Source organism: Xenopus laevis, chromosome 5S, assembly GCF_017654675.1.
Source record: "Xenopus laevis strain J_2021 chromosome 5S, Xenopus_laevis_v10.1, whole genome shotgun sequence".
Taxonomy (NCBI): domain Eukaryota; kingdom Metazoa; phylum Chordata; class Amphibia; order Anura; family Pipidae; genus Xenopus; species Xenopus laevis.
The window spans coordinates 113,277,065-113,298,798 of NC_054380.1; the positions used below are offsets into that span (position 1 = coordinate 113,277,065).

Consider the following 21,734-nt stretch of genomic DNA (forward strand, 5'->3'; position numbering starts at 1 on the left):
TGAGTCTTGTAAATGGAAATTGTTATAATCGCTAAAGAAGCAATTCAGGAATTAATTTCCCTATCCATAAAAATGCCGTATTTTGAAATATTTATTATTTAGCGGTGTAGCATATATCCTTTATTGTGGTTTAACTTGAACATGATCCCAGGTGAGATTTATTTCCTATATTGATCTGTAGGGGTGGTGTTGACACATTGGGGCAAATTCACTAAGCCGCGAAGCGCCGAACGCTAGCGTTAATTCGCTAGCGTTTGGCATTTTCGCTACTGCGCAAATTCACTAACGAACGCTGGCGTAGTTTCGCTAGTGTTACTTCGGAACCTTACGCCAGGCGAATCTTCGCTAGCGACGATACTACGCAAATTCACTAACTTGCGCAGCGTACTGAACGCTACCTTTTACGCTAGACTTCCTTCGCCACCTCAGACCTGGCGAAGCGCAATAGAGTAGATAGGGATCGTTTAAAAAAAAAAGTCAAAATTCTTTCTAAGTCCCAAAAAACGCTGGCGTGTTTTCTACATGATGGCTGATAGGCTGAAAAAGATAGAAAATTTTTTGGGGCTCCCCTTCCTCCCCCCTACTTTTCCTGACTCATGGCAACTTACCTAGACAGTGGGCACATGTGTAGGGCAAAATAAAAATTTTATTTGCTGATTTGAAGGTTTTCTAGGCATTTGTAGTGCAGATACGTGTTCCTCCATTGAAATTTGAATTTCGCGCCGTATGCAAATTAGCCTTCGCTAGCGTAACTTCGCTTTATATAGCGAATCAACGCTAGCGCAACTCCGCAACCTTACGCTACCCCTGTGCGCAACTTCGGATTTTAGTGAATTTGCGGAGCCCTGGCGAAACTACGCCTGGCGAAGTGCGGCGAAGTTGCGCCTGGCGCAACTTCGCATCTTAGTGAATTTGCCCCATTGTGTATTATTAGAGGACTTTCCAACTGGATATCATATTAATTGCATTTGGCTTTGTGAAGCCCTTCACAACATCCTTTGTATGGTACTTTTGTTTTTTTTTTCTTTTGAAGGTTGAAGTCAAGTAAAAAAAAAAAAAAAAATACGTACCAAAATTGATTTTATACAGTACTCAGGGCAAGGAACTTAGGCCCTCAGCAAATGTGTGTTACCCTGCACTAAACACAATTACTGCCAGATTATGGAGAAAAACCCACCACCTCAGTGAATAAATTTTTAGGATAACCGTGTATTTGCAGCCTTGGGGGCAAATTTACCAACCTTTGAAAATTCGCCAGCGACGGCTCACATCGCAACACTTCGCCAGGCGTACATTCACCAATTCATTAAAATCCGAAGTTGCGTCCAGGGCGTCGAACGCTGGCGAAGTTGCATTAGCGTTACTGCGGCAAGCAAAGCAAAGTTGCGCTAGCGTTGCATAATTTGCATACGGTGGGAAGTGAAAGTTGAATGGACGTTTATGTTGCAGCAAATACATTACACTACACAAGCCCAGGAAACCTTAATAAAATAAATTTGTTATATTGCCCTACACATGAGCCCAGTGTATAGTTTATGTGCCATATGTTAGGAAATATAGGGGGGAAGCTGGGTACCCCCAAAAAAGTAACCTATCAGCCTATCACCCTGGAAAAAAGAAAAGACACCAGTGTTTTTTGGGACTTTAGGAAGTTCTATCTACTCTATTGCACTTTGCCTGGCCTGAGGTACGTTCAGTAAAATCCACATCTCATTGAATTTGCGTAGTTACGTCCATTCGCCAGAGCGAAACTTCGCCAGGCGTTAGGGAGCGAAGTATCGCTAGAGTCTATCTCCTTCGCTAGTGAAGTTACGCCGGCGGCCGTTCGTAAATCGGCGAACTTCCGAAATTACATCACATTGGCGAATTTTCAACCGTCACTTTGCCCTTTAGTAAATTTGCCCCTTCGGGATTGCAGGTAAAGTTCATGTACCGTGTTAGCCAGTAAAAATGTTACAGGGCAGGGCAACCCTTTTGAAATAAAAAAAAATAATTTAAGTGGTATAAAGGTGATACCTTTATTGGCTAACTAATATAAGCAGCTTGAAAAAGCTTGCTATGATTATATTAGCCAATAAAGGTATCACCTTTATACCACTTTTGTTATTTATTTTTTTTTATTTCAAGAGGGTTGCCCTGTAACAACCTTGGGATGTGATGGAAAAAAGTTTGTAATAATAAGTGACCCTAAAACCTAACCTAAAATAAAGAGTCAATAAAAAGAACAAAAGGCACTATTAATACATCATTTACTGTTTGCAATTTACAACACTGCTATTTACAAGCATTATTATCAGCTTTAAAAAGGGGGAAAATGACTGTATTAAGGCACAGGACAATAAATACACACATATTGGGAGTCAGGGAGAGTCCGAGGGAACAGACATGTTACCCACCCACTGCAGACAAAGAAACAAGGAGAAAGGGACCTGCCCAGGTTCAAAGAGGGTAAAAAAAATCAGGAGCCCAAAAAAAAGATGGAATAGAAATGGGCCCCATATAGGGTTGCCATCTTTTCTGAAAAAAAAAAAAAAATACCGGGCTTCTTATATTTTTATGGTTTTTCCCTATAAATAACATTGGCATCAAACAACATTTTTACCGGCCAGGCAGGTAAAATACCAGCCAGATGGCAACCCTAACCCCATGACGAAGGGAGGGTTAATCCCCCCGAAACGTTGATGCACAGGTGGTCACTTTAAATAAAAGGGGTAAGCTCCCCACCTGCAACATACATGGTGTTGTGCTATTCTCTTAAATCTTCTACATTAAACCCTAACCCCATACCACAATCCAGAAACTGCTTCAGCAAACTCCTACATATTATTTAACTCCATAGCTGCGACGGTTGTGACAAACTGGTGCCCCGGTGTGGCCGCTTAGGGGTTAATCATTTTGACCAGAGCTCGGTTCCTGCTTTAGAAATGTACCTACAGAAATGTAAACAATGATTTGTTCAAATACCGAAAAGCTGGATGTGCAATGTTTTCAATAGGCCCTAGGTCAGTCAGTGCGCTGAATGTCTGGAGAAGTACTAAATAATCTGTTTTATGTTTTATTTCGAAATTTTGGGGACAGTAAAAACTAAAACTGGGATTAAAAGAAACAGAGAGTGAAAGGTGGTAGATGCGTTGAAATGGAGAGCCGCTACACCAGAAGAAACGTGTAGTCTGAGGACTTCAAGTCTATAAGCGGAATTTTTAGACGAACGTGACCTGTTAATGCATTTTGCGCTATTCCTACCATGACAGCAGTGTTGTCTCTGCCACAAGGAACATGAGGTAGCACACATGTAATCTCATGCTGACACTATATATATATTATATATTCTTTTGGCTCAGGGCACATGAACTTATACAGCACGATCCATTATTATGCCACACAAACAAAAATGCCAATAGTTATATTTAAAACACAAAAAGGGGCAAAGGGAGCACCTTGTTGTATACATTTCATGAGCATACATCTCCTTTGATTGGTTGCAAAAATGCCCAAGGCTCAAACTGGTGCAACCACATAGTCACACTCCTGGGCACATCCTCACTGGTTGCAATAGAAGGGTTTTATTACATCTGTGTTCTCTGCTGCACCAGGATCAAAACAGTGTTAGTGGTTGTCTGCGGCAAGTCACCCTGACTGGGTGATACATGAAGTGAACACAGATCCTAATCCGCATTGATAGGAGGCGGACTCAGCTCCTGGATGCCGTGAAGGATTCTCTTCATGTGGCCCACTTTCGTCACACCCAGTTCCTACAGAAGAGCAAAAATTTTACTGCATTTTCAGCTAATATTAAGCATTATTGGCTATGGTTTGATTTTCTAACTTTGAACGTAAACACAGAAAAGAAATCAACATAGCAGCTTCCCGGCTATAGTACTTAACAATTCTAACTATTCTGATGGGTGAGATGCAACTATCACTTTACAACACTGCTTCAAGGTGTCAACATTTTACTCAGGGATATTCCAAGGTGTTAATCCCACCAAGGTTTCCCCTGCCTAAAACATCTTCACCAAAACAGCTGTCACTTTCATAAACTCTCCCCTGAACACATTTTTTACTAACACTGATTACATTTGTACCTGGGCAGTATTTGGTTTTTCTTCAGAAAGCTGCAGGTAGAACAACAAAAAAAAACATTTGATTGGCTGCCATGGGATATTGGCCAGGTTCAGTGTGGATAATTCAGCCCCAGTGACAATGTAGCAGACAGTAGATGAATGAATTGCACTGTAGGAGCGTCTGCCAGAATGAGCAGGGGCAAAGAATCTTTATGCTGCATGCAGAATTACAGAGTGTATTAACAGTGGGTTTATGTAACTGCTTTGCCGTTAGGTCACTTATTAAATCACAGGGGCCAGTGTAGAGCTGAATGGAAAGGGCCATATCCACTGGCTTGTCATTTTGACCCCATACATGTGTCAATTATATACAGACACAGTCTAGGCTGTCTGAGGTGGCAGACAATTTTGCCACGTGTATGGTTGTATATAGGTTAGTATATATGGTAAGCTAGTATATAGGTTTCTATTAGGTCCTTAGATCTTTAGTTTTGCATGCTGCAGTTTGTTAGGGCTTTTTAGCACCAGCATTTATTTTCTTTACAAACAATCCTGCACCAACTCCAGTCTATCATTTTTAGAAGAAAAAAAAAAAAAAAAAAAAAAAAAAGGTTACCAGTAGTGAGGTACGGCCCGATTACCGCAGGTCGGGCAGGTTCGGGCCGACCTCATACGCTTCTTTGCGGGTTGCGGGCAGGTGCGGGTTGAGCTCTCCTCCTGCTTTTCCCGCCCGCCACTGTCAAATGCCGGGTTAGTCTTCTATAGACGCTTTTGCCTGCTTGCCCCACCCCTTGTGTGGCGTTATCGGCGGGGTGGGTCTATAAAAGCAACCCGGAAGTGTGGATGCGGGCGGGCACGGGCTAAGGGAGGGCACAGGTTAGGGAAATCCCAACCCGCACATCACTACTTACTGGTTCCTAAGCATTTTTGAACAAGATTACCTTATGAGATCATATGCAGATTTAAAAAAAGGATTGTGCTGAAAAACCTACATCAATGTCAATATAGAAAAACACAGTAGATGTTGAGCCTACTTATGCACAGTATATAGCTCCTCCAGTACATTAAGGCCCTTCTACATATTACCTGTATTATATCAAAATATTTTTTTAAATGAAAGAACTGCAGAACCACAAATCACATAGAAATAGAGGCCATTAGGGCCAGATTAATTTGGTTACGGAAGTGCAGAAATCTGCAAGAAATACCTTGAGGTCTCGACGCTCCAGATGAAGGAGCTCACAGCCTCGGATGTCATGGCGAGTAAAGACCTCCTTGTACTCAGACAAGCTGAGCCGCTCCAGCCACAGAGACACCTCCTCTGTCCCCCAAAGATGAGCTGTTAGGAAAAGGCCCGCAGTAAGAAACCACAACCCAAAGCAGAGACAGACTATTCCCCAAGGTGAAGGAATGCCACAAGTAAGAGCAAAGAAGGCAAATGATTCATTAAGGAAAGAAACCAACACCAGTGCACCCAAAATATGCAGTAACCTTGTTGTTAATCCTAGTAGATCTGCCCCATAACTAAACATATGTCACTTTCAGATTTCAGGCTATATATTAAACCAGTACTGAAGGCTGTAAAGAAAAAGGAGATTTTGTGTACTCACCGTTAAATCTCTTTCTCTCAGTCGCTTGGGGGACACAGGGATAGTGGTTCCAGCTATACCCACTGTCCCTGTGTCCCCCAAGCAGACCTAGAGAAAAGAGGCAAGAAAGAAATGTAATATGGTTTAATAGTGCTAAAGGGACACATCACTTTAAAGCTAATATGTAGTAATATGAAGAGAATTATATATTGAGAAAAAGGGCGATCTATTCAGCGCCTGATAAAAATTCCATCTTTGTTCCACCTTTCTCCAATATGCAATGTGAACAACTAACCAAAAAGCAGATTCAATTTAAGGAAGATTGTTATTGATAATATAATTGCTAATCTTTCTATGCAAACATTTGATCTCTGCTTCATGCACAGACTATAAAAAAACAGTTGCATACTGTCTCAGAATAGTACCGTCTGTATCATACTAAAATAAGATTGTTTATTGGCCCTTAAATCCTTTTTTACACAAGTCCATAATAAAATAAAGCACTAAATCTGTATTATAGTGTCAAGCTACACACATTTTGTTAGCTAAAAGACCATGATCTGTCCGATGCGCGCGCACAGCTTATTCATTACCTGGATGTCCTGCACTGCTACGGGTCTCCTTGTTCCTTGAATTCTTCTCCTTTTTAAACTTGTTTACCAGTCGAAACCGGCTGCTACGTCTTAATTTGGAAAAGTCAAGGGCACCCTGGGAAGGAAATTGACTTTACTAAAGAAATGGTCTGTTACACTTAAATGAGAAGTGTAACCTACCTAAAATAAAAACCCACCATAAAGTATAATAAGGAAGAAAGAAAAGTGTTGAGCAAATTTAATTAACGAAAGATGCTTTTTCTTTTAGAATAAACGTTCTGAATTGTTACAACTCCAACAGAAACTTTAGGTCAAGACTAAGGGAAGTTTTCTATTAAAACACAGACTTTGTCCATGGGTGACCAGAGAAAGAGCAATTGGCGGTTTACAGATAAGCTACAAGAAGTTTATTTTTTGCTTTGGAAGCATAAATATTTAGTCGGCCCTTGCCCTAAAAGTGGTAGATTGAAGAATGCTGGGATTCATACCTCTTCCTCATTAGTCTGCCATAATCGAGGGATATCGCCCAGTTTCCTCAGCTCCTGCTCTGTGTTGCTAAGAGATGTCATTAGTTGCTCCTTCTGTGGGGGATCCAGCAGCTGTAAAGAGAAAAATTTAAGTAAAGGCCACCATACAGTGGCCGATAAAAGATGCCGACAAATTGAGTCAGCAGCTTATTGGCCCGTGTGTGGGGCCATCATAGGGGCTTCCCCGATCAATATATGGCCGAAAGTCTGGCAGATTTCGATCGGGCAGGTTAAAAAATCCAGCTGGTCCCGTGATCCGACCGCCCGTATCGGATGCATTGTGATCCGATCGTTGGGTCCAATGTGGCTGTCGTCAAACGACGATCTCTACGTTTATGTCACTGACAAAACAATTTGACAATTCTAGAGCAGATATAGACTTCTGCAGAGGATGATTCCACACAAATATGGAGAGCTTCCACCTGTAGAAAACCCTTTTTGCTGGGTAGGGTGCTATAGCAGTGAAAGGATCATCCGCCTGTGATCCAATAATACATGTAGCAAACCAGGTACGCTGTAGCACACCACACTTGAAGATCAGTGCATCAAATTTTCTTTATTGGCCCCAAACAAAGTAGATACATGCAAGGCAACGTTTCGGACCCCACTGGGCCCTTTCTCAAGCCTTTCTGCAGAGGATGATGGCATACAGGTTTTTCATTCTCTATGCTGTTTAACAGTTCTTCTTCTCTTTCTGCATCATTTGAAATCCTGGCAGGGAAGGAGGGACTAAACACTGATGTTACTAATTGTAACAACTTCTCCACAGCTTACAGACAGCATGCAGGAACTACATAACCCACAATGCATTGCACTGTGATGTTCCTTTCCTTATTGAAATCACGTGTGCAGGGAATTGTGGGGTTTGGAGGATGCAGGCTGAGGACAGATGGCTGATGATACAAAGTAACAGTAGTCAGCCAGCTCAGCAGGGGGGCTGGGCTCAGGGAACTGTCAGAAACCATTAAAATCATGAAAAGTCTGCATATTTTTTAATTGATGTATATTGCACAGTTGCTTGAAATTTTGTTTACTTTTTAAGAAGCTAAAGTTATGTTTTTGTGGAGTTCCTCTTTAAAGTTTAAATGTTCTTGTCTCTGGTGTACAGTCTGGCAGCTCAGTGATCCAGGAGCATCTGAACTGTTACAATTTGCTACATTTTTTGTAGGGATGCACTGAATCCACTATTTTGGATTCGGCTGAACCCCCGAATCCTTTGCGAAAGATTCAGCTGAATACTGAATCGAATCCTAATTTGCATATGCAAAAAGGGAAAACATTTTTTACTTCCTGGTTTTGTGACAAAAAGTCACGTGATTTCCCTCCCCACCCCTAATTTGCATTTGCAAATTAGGATTTGGATTCGGTTCGGCAGAAGGATTCGGCTGAATCAGAATCCTGCTGAAAAAGGCCCAATCCTGGCAGAATCCCGAACCGAATCTTGGATTCGGTGCATCCCTAATTATTTGATACATTTCTCAGTAGGATCTATGGGAAATATAAGTGCAACTATTGTATCAAATCTAACAGCTGCCTAGAAAGAAACTCAGGGATTCTGCTCAGCAGGGACAAAGATAAGAAACGAATCAACTAAATGTATCAATTTAGAACAGTTTACAGGGTCGGCGACCCCCCGCCCACGCAGCTGCTGTAGAAGGTGAAAAATGAAACTTTACACTTCAATATTAGAGAAAAACGGTCACAAATAGAAAATAGAAAGTCATTGGAAAAAGTCTTTATTTCCAGTAAACTATCTGAAACCAACTGAATTGGAAAAAGTGTTTGAAGGTGAACAACCCCTTTAACACTGTCCAATAACTAGATGCAGTTTTCTGTAAAGTTTCCTTCAAACAGAAGTATTATATATATGCATTGGGATTTGTTTGGAGGGGTTAACTTTGGACCTTTTTCATCCCAAATTAACTATGTCACCAAAAAAAGTAAAAGGAAGAATAAAAAAAAAATAAAAAATAAAATACACAACTCACCAATGCCATTTTCCCTGCAAGGAGGAGTTCAGTTTCATTAAGAAGTGCTCGTACATTTGTAACCATCTCCATAAAGTGACTACAGCTCAGGCTCTGTGATGGGGAAGGAAAGCACAAACAAAACACACAGACATGATTTGGTGATCAAATATATCAGGGTTGTGGTAAGGTAAAAAAATGTATTATGCTTTTTAACACCCTTCTTTACATATCATTGTTTTCTTTGAATTAGTTTTAAATCATATAAAGTAGCTATTTGCTGTATAACAACTTTTCAAAGGAACCCAACATCCATGTATTATTCTCTCATCAGGCCTGGACTGGCAATCTGTGAATCCTGGCAAATGCCAGATGGGCTGCTGTAAGTGGAGGGTTGTTTGGGCCTCTATGTACTTGAAATGCAATGGCATTTAAATTAGGGATGCACCGAATCCACTTGTTTGGATTCAGCCATATGCAATTTAGGATTTGGTTCGGTATTCGGCCAAATCTTTTGCCAAGGATTCGGGGGTTCGGTGCATCCCTAATTTAATTGTTTTGGGATGCACCGAATCCACTTTTTTGGATTCGGCCGAACCCCCGAATCCTTGGCAAAAGATTTGGCCGAATACCGAACCAAATCCTAATTTACATATGCAAATTAGGATGGGAAGGGGAAAACATTTTTTACTCTCTTGTTTTGTGACAAAAAGTCACGCGATTCGGATTCCATTTGGCAGTAGGATTCGTCCAAATCCGAATCCTGGTGAAAAAGGCCGAATCCTGGCCGAATCATGAACCGAATCCTGGATTCGGTGCATCCCTAATTTAAATCCAAGTCCAGACTGCATTCTCATTCACTTTTTTTGTGGCTTTGCTTTGTATTACGCAGCTGGTGGGAGTGCTATTGAATTACTTTTGCTGCATGGACACAGGAACCAACACAACAATATTTCCCCTGGTTTTCTAAATTCTTTTAGGCTAGGACCAAACAGGACCAAAATCAGCCTTCTGCAAACTGCAGGTGATTTCAGCCTTGACCGCTAGCAGAATCCTCTTCTCTATTCGCGTCCGAAAGCCATGTGTCAGCTCCAGCACGACTTTCCCTTTTGAGCTGAAATCCGACGGGTGTATTCGCAATAAAGAAGACTCAAGGTTTCCATACGTGAACATAGAAGAGGATTCAGCTAGTGGTCAGGGGCTGAAATCACCCTGCAGTTTACAGAAGTCTCATTTTGATAAGTCTCTTGTAGTAGCCGATATTCCAATTATAGTCACAGACACACTTTTGGGCCTATTTCATCTAAATAAAGTAGGAATGCACCGAATCCAGGATTTGGTTGGGGATTCGGCCAGGATTCGGATTAGGCCGAATCCTTCTGCCCGGCAGAACCAAATCTGAATCCTAATTTGCATATGCAAATTAGAGGTGGGGAGGGAAATTGCATGACTTTTTGTCACGAAACAAGGAATTAAAAAAGGTTTCCCCCTTTCGACCCCTAATTTGCATATGCAAATTAGGATTCGGTTTGGTATTCGGCCAAATCTTTCACAAAGGATTCGGGGGGTTCGGCCAAATCCAAAATAGTGGATTCGGTGCATCCCTAAAATAAAGCCCTATTTTGTATCTGTCCATGAACTAGAGTGAACTGACATAAGTGCGGATAGAAAAGAGGAGATGAAAGAGGAATGAAGGGCTAACAGTTTAGTGATTTTTTAAAACCTAGAATTGTCACATCTTCCTATTAAGTCTTTTGTTAGAGTCAATGAATCAGCAGTCTTTACCTCAGAGTTCTTATAAACCTTTTCCATAGATTTTGAGCTGGCGTTGACAGCATGAGCTAGCTCCTGTTCCATGCTCTGGTGGGTAACAGCTATCTCCTTAATGCTGTAGAGAGAAAGAAGGAATTTGATATTACATGCTGCAATGTTATACTGATGGAAGCCTTACATTTTTTTTCTTTGGCATATAGGCCAAAACTTATGTAACCTTGTCTCATAAACAACTTGATCCTATGATGTCACTTAAGATTTTCTGTATTCTGGTTACTCTTGAGCCTACAGGACCTAGTTTTTATGGTCATGGTAGCCGACAGAAAAGAGACAGTCAAAACGCTTTTCATTTCTGTAGACACTTCATACAGGAAAATGCAAATTCGTGTCAGATGTTGACCCCAGCAGGTGTGAATTTCCCATGAGCAATACAGTCTTCATGCCTGAATAATACCACACAGCACCAGCCCCTATAAATCAGGGCTTCACTTACTGGAAAGAAAATAGCCTGAAGGCAGGATCTCCCTGTAAGGTCAATGTTGGTCAGGCTGATTAATCCGATTTATGCTTTGAACTAAAACGATGGTCTAGTGGTCTTTGAAGGCATGATTGTTTGTAGTGTTGGTGACAAGGTCATTTGGCAAAATGACTAAATGCAGCATCACACAAACCTATATTTTAAAGCTTGATATTTATGAAAGCATTTTAAGCTATAAAGTCAATGTGAATACACACCAAAAACAGGGCAATAAATTCAGGAACAGCAAGGTTTTATGAAGTTCATTTTATTCATTATCTTGCTTAATCAGCTTATTGTGGCTATGTGCTCAAGGCCAGGAAGATGAAGTGGGTGCTACAAGTATGAACATTCATTTCATTCCACCTTATTATGCCTTTGTTAACCATTTTCAGTCCTTTATTTCCCACATCATGATATCTCTCCATACTTATGTAGCTCATCTATACTGCCCAGCAATAACCATAAAATATTTTTGGTTAGGTGCAGGTAGAACAATGAAAGCATCTGATATGATAGTTTGCCATGTGATCCTGAACATTAACAATATTCCCAGTATTTCAATGTCATGAAAATGATTTATTATCAAAAACGCTCACCTTTGTATGAGTGCACTGGCGGATTGGCCAAACTGTGATACTTGGACAGTCTCATCCTCGGAAAGCTCCTCAGGCTGCAAAGCTGTGGGAGACACAGGCGATACTGGTGGGCGAGGAACGTCACATTTCTGCTTGTCCTCCCAAGACTTTAATGTGCTTTCAAAAGCCTGAAAGAATCATGGTAAAATCATCACTAGTATATTCATCTATTACTAGTATGTCATGTATTGTCACTGTGTATCAGTATACTGCTGGGATGACAATAACGTTTACTTTGACTTTATTGCAGTTCATCTCTGCATTTCATTCAGGTCTCTCAGTCCATGAAACACAACTGCTATTATACATATTTCTCAACACCAGAGTTGAAGCTTTGGTACATTTGTTAATGCACTGCTCTGCTTACCCTGTCTCTGGTGAGTGTCTGTGTTCTGTTCTTATGTACTATACGGATAAACCCCGGGGGCTGAATCCAGGCTTCTCCATCCACTTGCACAGGAACCCCCTCATCTCCCAGCACTGTAATCTTCACCATTCGACACTAAGGACAGAAAAGACAAAATCAGGCTTAGCAGCACAATCATCAAAAGTAAATACTCTCCCCATTCAGTCAACTAATGCTGAAAAAGGGGATATACTGTGCTTTGTTCTTTAAGTATACTGTAGACTAGGGCTCTCCAACCTTTTTAACCTGTAAGAAGGGTTGCCACCCGGCCGGGAATTTTACCAGCCTAGCCGGTAAAACACCTGCCAGGGCTGGGGCCAGTATTACAAATTTACTGGCGATGTAGCAGCCGGTAATTTTTTAATACCCTTAACAAAAGCCCTTGCCCTCTGGTAGAAACTTACGTTTTCTTCGTTATCTTGCCCTTGAGCGATGCGGACCGATCCGCCCCCCTTTTGCATCATGGTGCCACCCCTTTAGATCTCGCCACCACCACTGGCCAGTAAATTTTTTTTAAAAACGTGGCAACTCTACCGGTGAGCCACATTCAGATGTAAAATGAGTTGGGGAGCAACACAAGCATGAAAAATGTTTCGGGGTGGTGCAATAGAAGTACCGTGATTGGCCATTTGGTAGTCCCTATATCAGTCTACAGATGGCTTTGTCTGGCAGTACACTTGGTTTTATGCAGCTAAAACTTGCCTCCAAGCCAGGAATTCAAAAATAAGCACTTGCTTTGAGGTCATTGGGAGCAACATCTAAGGGGTTGGTGACCAACACTTTGCTCATGAGCCACTGGTTGGGGATTACTGTTGTAAACAGTAGTAGCCGAGACAGTTTGTAATTATAATACTGAAAAGCTGGTAAGAACAGACATTCTGTAACATAATAAAAGGCTGCAGACATCAGCTGAGTTTTTGGTCAACAATGCTTTTTTTAATGTTACCGCTATGCAAAACTCTATGCTCTACTACAGTTATAAGAAAAATCACAACAGTAAATATGCATTCATTTTTAGATTTCACACTTATTCAGCAAACAATGCATATTATGGAGACTTTAGATCAACTGAACTTTTCAATTTTTTTTTTACCAAGCTACACAAGTAATTACCTGTGCAATTCTGTGATGCTGCAGTTTGATGACTCTGGACACAGCCATCTGCATACTGCCGAATACGGCAACCACTTCCAGAATTTTATCATCAAAAGACGGAGCAGCAAAAGTCTGAAGAGAGAAGAGAAACTGGTTAGTTGGAACTAGTCCTATGTGCATGTAAGTGTGCAGAAATCAAGTCTAAGAGAATCAACTTACATCATTTTCCTTGCTGCCGCCCCAGAAGTTAGTCCCCCCCGCGTAACTTGGAATGTTCAGCACAGCGATGCCTTGGAGGCTGGGGAGGGGAATAGAAACCCCATCACACTGCAGGGGACATGTGGGTAAGAGGAGGGAGATACGCACATCCACTGAGAAAGAAAGAGACAGACATCTAAAAGAAGAGACAGACACAACCAGTGTTAAGAGACAGACAAAGAGACATGCACGTCCAGGTAGACAAGGAGAAACACACAGTGAAAGGGGCACACGGCTATCATGCAGTACAAATACATACGTGCAAAGCAAAAATCAGCAGAGAGAAAAGACGAATTGTGGGAAATCCGATTTACAATGGAAATGGGAGTAAATGTATTAGGGATTCTCTGAATCCATAATATTATTTACATTTGACTGAGTAACTAACAAGTCTACAAACCCTGATTTGTATATTCACATTTCTGTCATTTACAGTAACAGAATTACTAAGATCTAAAATATGGATCTGAGAATTCCTACTTAATGAATGGCTCAGTTCCCAGCTAGCATAAAGAACCCAGCCATAGTGGATTAGCCCAAAACTGAATATTTCATAACAATAAAAAGAGAAATCATATATTGCCCATATATTGATATGAACATTCTCTTCATATATATATGAACAGTCTCTTAGCTTTAGTAACTTGTACCATCAATGAAGCAATACAGCATCAGAGGTACGGTTTCTACTAACAAACATAAAATACAATTATAGCCTTCAACCAGTGTCTTGGGAGCAACATGTTACTCACTATACCCTTGGATGTTGCACCCAGCAGACTAAAAGTAGGAGCTTATTTTTGAATGTGTGACTTGGAGGCAAGTATTGGTTGCATAAAAACCAGGTGTACTGCCAAACAGAGTCTCCTGTAGGCTGCCAGTCCACATAGGGGCTATCACATGGCCAATCACAGCCCTTATTTTGCACCACCCAGGACATTTTTATGCTTGTGTTGCTCCCCAGCTTTTTACAGCTGCATGTGGCTCACAGGTATAAATGGTTGGAGACACCTGCCTTAAACTAACATGGGGTAGAAGGTTTACACATGAATCTACATTTTTTTTTTACACATGAATCTACATTTTTTTCAATCTTTGGAAGAGCACAGTGAACCTTTAACATAATAGTAGATTTAAGGATAAGTAAACCTTTAAAACAAGTGAATGTAAAATTGATGAAGATGGTATTCTAAGCACGTTTGCAATGTACATTCATGGTTTCTTTTTTTTAATTCTAATATATCAAGGGATATATGTACTGTTAAAGGGGTTGTTCACCTTCACATAAATACAGTTATCAGAGCAGATTGGGTCATTTTAAGTAAATATGTAACGTATGTCAAAGAAAAACTTGTTTTTGAGAAAATTCCCTGTGAAGTTAGTGTTTCATTCTAGGGCAAATGGTAGTAACAGTATCAGGGGGAGGGTGGTCGCCGACCCCTTTTTGCACAGGACTGTATCAGCGTGTTGAATCTCAGCATAAGGCTTAGTATTGGCAGTATATACTGCGCATGTCCACATCTTATTCATACTCTATTCCGATTGGTTGATTAAGTTCGATTTATAGGGATATGAGGAGAGCACTCTTGCACTCTTCATTTCCCTATAAATCGAGTTATAGATATCAGAATATCGGTGACCTGATCGAGGAGAGTTGTACCCTTTTCCTGAACCAAGCGGTCAGAGCGTTTTTGGATAATATATTTGCTTGGTTGATCAGGAAGTTGTCAGGAAGTAACAGGCTCTTCCCAATCATAGAAAGCTTCACTACAGATTGACTTCAACACTGATGATGCACACTTTTGTTTTTCTTTCTTTACATGAGCACGGAGGTATATTAAAGTTGCTAACTTTACTTGTTTATTGATGTGTATTGTGCTGCTGAGAGGGAGGGAGGCAGTGAGGGGGGAACCTGCCTCAGTGAGCGGTTTTATTCAATAGCCCCTTTACAGAACTATCTTCTGCCACAAATGCTGGTGGAACAAATGGGGAGCAAGCCCCCTGTTGGGCAAATATATTATCCCCAACCAAAGATGCAGGCTAATGGAAATGGAATGTTGGTGGAAACAGTGATTTTTTTTTCTTCTAAATTACCCCCCCGCCAGCACTAGGCCAACCGCACCCGAAAGGGAGCTCCCGGTATGAGTGGCCATTCGGTGTATAGCGCATAATGCGGTTCTGAAGTCACGCACATGCGTATAAGGACCAAGTTGCAGCATTTGCTCATTATGAATGTGTGTGCCCCAACATGGCCGCTCGTACTGGGAGCTCCCTCCCGGTGCAAGTGGTCTAACGCTGGCAAGGGGCAATTTCTGAATGCTCTCCCCCATGAAAATTTTCTTAGATGCCTCACAGAGAAGTAAGTTGTCAGGGGAAAGAATGAGGGCTGCTCAGAAGTTTTTCTTTTTAACCTGAGGTTTCTAATTTTTTTCCTAACCAGAATAACATCAGAGCAGGCCTCTTGCTGTGTCCTGACAATTTCCTCGACTAGTTGGTGATTAAAATGGTCAGAAATTGAACAGCAGGGGGCTCTGGTGTAAAAAAAAAATTATATTACCAGTACATGTATCCATTAATATCTTGGAATTAAAAAAAAAAATAATGAATGTACATAGCAAAAGCTTTTTCAGAACAGGTTGATTTCTCCTTTAAGTTCTCATGACTAAAGCTTAAGAGTGCACCAGATAAAAGTTGTTGTTCTCCTAAACAATGAACCACAATGTGATATTGGGGTTATTGTTTTACCCAACCTTTTCTGTGCCTTCAATATGAAGACATAATATTAGGGTGAGGGCCTTTGTTTGTCATGGTTGCCGTTTGATGGACTAGTTGGGGGTCATGATTTATCACTACCAGGTAAACCGAATACAGTAGAAGATCCTTCAGAGAATTACAATTTTAATCTTTTAATTTTCGATTTTCAATATAACCATCAGTCTTCTTCCAAAACTCTGTATGACTGAGCTTTGTCTACTGTCAGCCACGATCAAGCGCTAGATAACTAGATCAAATGAATAGATCAGACCAAAAACTGTTTAAATCTACCTGATAAAATTACTCTAAACACTTCCTTTTAGTCATAAAGTGTTAGGCAGAAAACAAACAAAAACACAGCAGAGCAAAGAGTAAGGGACAAGATAAAAAGGACAGACACAAACTAGCAGAGAAGAGGAGACAGAAGATGATTACAGCTACTCACCTCCAGTAGAACTTTTTGTTCCAGATTTTTATAAGTTCTTTGGAGGAGTTCCTTTGTTCCTAGCACGCCATACCACATCATGTTCTTTGTGCGGCTCCTGCCATGGCCAGAAAAAGACATGGGTAAGGCTGATGGGATACCAGATTACATACAATTTCATTCACAAATAACCATCTCTTACCTGCACTTCTTTGGGTGCTCATCTCGCTTGTTGTTGAAATCCAAAGAAATTTTTGCATCCAGTCCAATCCCAAAGTAATTGTTCATGACACACTTTTCTGTGTAACAGTCCCTGTTTGCAAATAGAAAAGAAATTGGGTTGTCACATGATTATATCATTTACTTTAAACCCAGAGTGACACTACAAATGGTTCAACCTCCACCAGAAGCCCTTTGTTGACCATTAAAGTAATATTTTATATTCTCCAAGACAAATGTAACAAGAATGTTTTATAGCAGACAGCAACAACCCCATGTCATAAAGTTTATGATGTTTAATGCAGTATGGACAAAAGGATTGTTTAAAGGAGAAGGAAATTTATTGCCAATAGATTAGCCACAACAGTGCAAGCTAGAATGCCACTTTTATTCTTTAGAATGCTTTTCTATACCCGAGTAAACAGCTCTAGACACTGTCTCTGTTTGTTTAGGATAGCAGCTGCCATATTAGCCAGAGTCTCTCCCTGCTCACTCATAGCTCTGAGCTCAGATTACAGCAGGGAGGGGAGGAGGGGAGTTGAGAGAGGAGTAAACTGAGCATGCTCAAGACCAAGCCCTGGAGGTTTAAGAAGAAAACAGGAAGTCTGATACAGAAGCCCATTTGTAGAAGGAAAGAAATGCGGTTTCTTTTGACAGAGGACTCAGAGCAGCATTACTTTGAGATTTTACTGGTGTATTCATATAGACCTTTCTGATAAAGCTTACTTAATTTTATGAAATTGTACCAGAAAAAAAGGAACTGCAAAGAAGAGCTAACAAGGTCGCACAGCCTTGTTAATGAATATAATTAGATTGTGTGTGTAACTTGGAAACCATAAAAAGAATAATTAATGCCTTTAAAATGTTGTTTTTTTTTTGATGAGTGCAAATAAATTCATTCAAAATAAATTCATTGTGTCCACACTTTGATGTGTTGTCATTATTAGATCTTGTGATAAACAATTAGGAGTTAATAAAGTGCAACAGTGTAAGGAGTGCTAATTACGTAAGCAACAGTTCCCATTCCACTAGTCTGTAGAAGAAGGAATCACTCAATAAAACATAACATTTAATAGTTCATTTAAAATCAAAAGAGGGAATTAATGAATTTTAAAAACACTTAAAATGATGATGTATTTCGATCTGGTTTAACACTTGCAGTATATCTGAGTAATGAAAATACTGGTCCCACCTAGATCATTACATCAGCCTATATGCCCTCTAGTAGTAGTATGAGTTGGGGTGGGGAGCAGGTGGGTGTCTATAGTAAAAGAAAATTAGGTGGGTCCCATTGTGGGAAAAACAACGGACAAACCAACACCTTGTATGCTGGACCTTGAAGTATCGCACAAGTGTTAATTCCAAAATGGTGTGCAAGGAGAGTAAACTGACACTTTGTCCTGGCCTATTCCCTATATCTTGTGTTAAAACAACACCAAAAGTTTGGACGTAAACACAATAGGTTAAATAACCAAAGGTAGTGCATACAAACGGAGGACAGACCCAGTGTACTGTACCCTGCAGTATTATACAGACATATGTTTCCAATACGGTGTGCATAGAGTAACTGGCACTTTGTCCTCTCAGAGGCACCCAAGTAAGTGTGGCCTATTCCCTATCGCTAATGCAAAATTGGAAACGGGCAAAGCCCAAAATGAAGTCTGTGCGAGTGCTGGTAACAACATCACTGGTCTGTCCAACGCTACCTCCGTTATTAGAAGGAAACTGCTGCCACCATTCAACCCCGCAGTCATTTCCTAACTTGGCAGGCGACAATACACTCAGAATAACTCTCCCCAAATGAGTTCCTATATAAGCCTCCAGCACCAACAGGTGCCATCATAGGTTGATTACTTTTGTGGGGAAACAGTTGACAGAATTATTTAAACATTAGCAAATTAGGAGCAGTTATTAAAACACAAAACAGTAGCAGGGTTAGCTAGCTTTTCCCATTAATTATAAATATCACATAAACTTATAAGAGAAAATTGAATACAATGTTTATACAAGGCTACTTTTTGTTTAACAACAAAACCCCATAATTGTATACTTACAGATTGTCTGGTTCTGAGCTGGGATCGGCGCTAATTAATAGACGGCTAATGACAGAGTTCCCAGGCAAAGACCCCGACATCCCAGCTCTCATATCTTTATTTGGAGAGAAAGAGAGGGGGGTGCATTATTAGAAGAAATTGATGTCCAGCAGTCTTTTGTGGCCTACACACTCAGGACAGTGGGGAAAACATACTTGAGAAGAGTATTTTGGAGTTCAGCACTGGTAAATTGTCTCTGTTTGAGGAGGGGGCTGGGAGGGATGCAGACGCTCCTGCAGTCAGGCTGGTTTTGTTACCCATTTGCTCAGGCTTGGCAACTGTAAGAACTACAATAAAAATAGATAAAGGTGGCTATAGGAACCACTACGAGGGAGTGGTAACCACAGAACTGATGCAGCTTTGAACGTTATATTGTGACCTTTATCAAGGCATGCAAGGAGCGTAGGCTTATTAGATACCACTTTGAAGTTGCCAAACTATGCAAAGTGACTCGCTAGCCACAAACATACACAATGAGCACTCAGTAAGCCATGACAAGGGTTAAAATAAAACTCTGCATACAGAAAGCATGGTTTCTCTGGGTATAAGAAACAGCATTTATTGCTACATTCAGCATAAGTAAATGTTCTGCATCTTAGCACTTATAAACTGCAGACATACGAGGGTAGCAGTTAATAATATAAAGAATGAACTAAACATTCTACACAACAAAGGGAGGGCCCTGTCCTTCAACCATTGTCTTCTGCATGAGAGTGTTCAAGCAAAGCAGCCAGTACTGCACAAATGTCTAGAACGACAGCAACACAAAAACGAACAGCATGGCAAGGAACAGAACAAAGCAGGAGCAAAGCAAATGCAGCTATAAGTGGTTCTTAAGGGTGGATAAAAAAACAGGGCTTGTACCTCTATTTGAGTTCCTGATCCTGAGAAGCGCATTTGCACTTTGCAAGTGTGAGGAAGTTGATGAATTCTTCTCTTTTGCAGAATCAGAGGAAAATGACAGTAGGAAGTCTTGTGTGTATGCATTCTGTGCATTCTGTTCATCCACAGCTTTAATAAATAAGCAACATTCAGAAAGATAATAGAATCAGAATGGCTATAAATTTCAAAATCTTATTTATAGACTCAGTGCACACACACATGCTCCTGCTCACTTTCATACCTTTCTCTGCCTGCTCAATGATCTGCCGGATGGCTTTCTTCAGGCTATTGGCTCTAAGCATTAGCTGTTCCCGAGGCCGAAAACTCAGTGTGCGACCTGGTGATGGAGACATATTTGGTGAACAGGACTCGGTTTCATCCCCCTCTTCATTAATGGTAGGAGGAGGCTGAGACATGACTGAGCTAGCCTGGGACTCCTCATTCAGGGTCTTCAGAAGTGAATCCAATTTCTCCCTCAGAAGTGTACACTGAAAAAAGTAAGAAAATACAATAAAGTGTTTTAGTTTGTAAGGATATACAGGTATAGGATCCCTTATCCAGAAACCCAATATCCAGAAAGCTCCGAATTACGGAATGGCTGTCTCCCATAGACTCCATTTTATCCAATCCAAATTTTTAAAATGATTTCCTTTTTCTCTGTAACAATAAAACAGTAGCTTGTTGTCCCAACTAAGATATAATTCATCCTTATTGAAAGCAAAACCAGCCTATTGGGTTTATTTAATGTTTAAATGAATTTCTAGTAGACTTAAGGCATGAAGACCCAAATTACGGAAAGATGTGTTATCCGGAATACCCCAGGTCCCGAGCATTCTGGATAACAGGTTCCATACCTGTATACTCTGTAGATACATGGGGCACTTTCTACATTTAGCTGCATCATTCCCTCAGGGCCGCTCCGGCCATGAGGCAAGGTGAGAATCTTGCCTCAGGCGGCACGGAGCGGCCAGTTACCAGGGGCGGCAAAAAGCCGCCTCTGGTAACTTTAAGAGCCGAATTTCCGTTTTTTAAAACGGAAATTCGGCTCTTCTAGCGCAGCGAGCGCAATAGCGCTCACTGCACTAGCGATGCGGCCCCTCCTCCACCCGCTCCGACGCTGGTAGTTAGAAGAGCGGAGCAGGAGGAGGGGCGGCATTGGGGCTGCTGCCTCAGGCGGCAGCAGCCCCTGAAACGTGCCTGCATTCCCTCTTACCTCACCTAAATTGTTTACAATGCATACTGGTAATGTTTTTTGCCCAAAAATTTTCACTAGAGCATGTTTGGGCTGTAAAGCCAATGTTCTCTCTACTAAGTGGAGACAAAAGTCAATTAGGTGCGGCACAATTGAAGCTACTAATGTTTAAGTACAAAAGCTCCTGGTAATTGCCTTCAGACAGCAAGAGGTCAGACATGATGCCCTCCAACCCCACTGTGCAGCCATATTGAGCGCAGTTACAAGGGAGCAGGATCATTCTGGGGTGTGCCCTTGGTGTGGCAGGGCAGACAGGAGGGTCGTCTATGCAGAGGACCTATGAATGTGTTGCCATATAAATAACTAAAAGGTAAAATTTGATATAAAACACAACAAAAGTGGTTCAATAGGGATACATTTTTTGGCTAAGATTATAATCACAGTATTCAGAACACTTCAGTTCCTTTTTCAAAGCAGATTACCAGCTTTGAAAAGGGAACTGAAATGTTCTGAAGGCTTGTGGTGATTATCTCTTGGTCAAGAAAGGTATCCCCTTTACACCACTGTGGTTATGCTGCATATAAAAAGTTTTACCCTATAACATTTTTAGACTTACCAACACAGTAGAAAAAACTTAAAGTTACAATTATTCCTAACCAGAAACCACCAAATAAACGTAAATTCTGTATTAAAAGAAAAAAAAATATTTGACAAATTCAACATCCTTTCTATTAATAAATGAA

General features: G+C 40.8%; 1 protein-coding gene across 4 annotated transcripts in view; it reads right to left on the minus strand.

Annotated features, from left to right (window-relative positions):
- Positions 1 to 2,232: 2,232 nt before the first annotated feature.
- LOC108718158 (diacylglycerol kinase delta) overlaps positions 2,233 to 21,734 on the minus strand; it is a 49,118-nt gene continuing 29,616 nt past the window's right edge. For 2 of the 4 annotated variants that reach the window (XM_018265817.2, XM_018265818.2), the window contains exons 15-30: positions 20,041 to 20,287; positions 19,782 to 19,928; positions 19,073 to 19,204; positions 18,879 to 18,972; positions 16,808 to 16,918; positions 16,627 to 16,723; positions 13,389 to 13,496; positions 13,188 to 13,301; positions 12,036 to 12,170; positions 11,630 to 11,796; positions 10,526 to 10,628; positions 8,762 to 8,854; positions 6,735 to 6,845; positions 6,247 to 6,361; positions 5,273 to 5,403; positions 2,233 to 3,752 (exon numbers count right to left, since the gene is read on the minus strand). In XM_018265817.2, the coding sequence (XP_018121306.1) occupies positions 3,666 to 3,752; positions 5,273 to 5,403; positions 6,247 to 6,361; positions 6,735 to 6,845; positions 8,762 to 8,854; positions 10,526 to 10,628; positions 11,630 to 11,796; positions 12,036 to 12,170; positions 13,188 to 13,301; positions 13,389 to 13,496; positions 16,627 to 16,723; positions 16,808 to 16,918; positions 18,879 to 18,972; positions 19,073 to 19,204; positions 19,782 to 19,928; positions 20,041 to 20,287 (1,992 nt within the window). In that variant the 3' untranslated portion in view covers positions 2,233 to 3,665. The remainder of the gene's footprint in view (positions 3,753 to 5,272; positions 5,404 to 6,246; positions 6,362 to 6,734; positions 6,846 to 8,761; positions 8,855 to 10,525; positions 10,629 to 11,629; positions 11,797 to 12,035; positions 12,171 to 13,187; positions 13,302 to 13,388; positions 13,497 to 16,626; positions 16,724 to 16,807; positions 16,919 to 18,878; positions 18,973 to 19,072; positions 19,205 to 19,781; positions 19,929 to 20,040; positions 20,288 to 21,734) is intronic. The other 2 variants (XM_018265820.2, XM_018265819.2) reach the window with 2 other exon arrangements.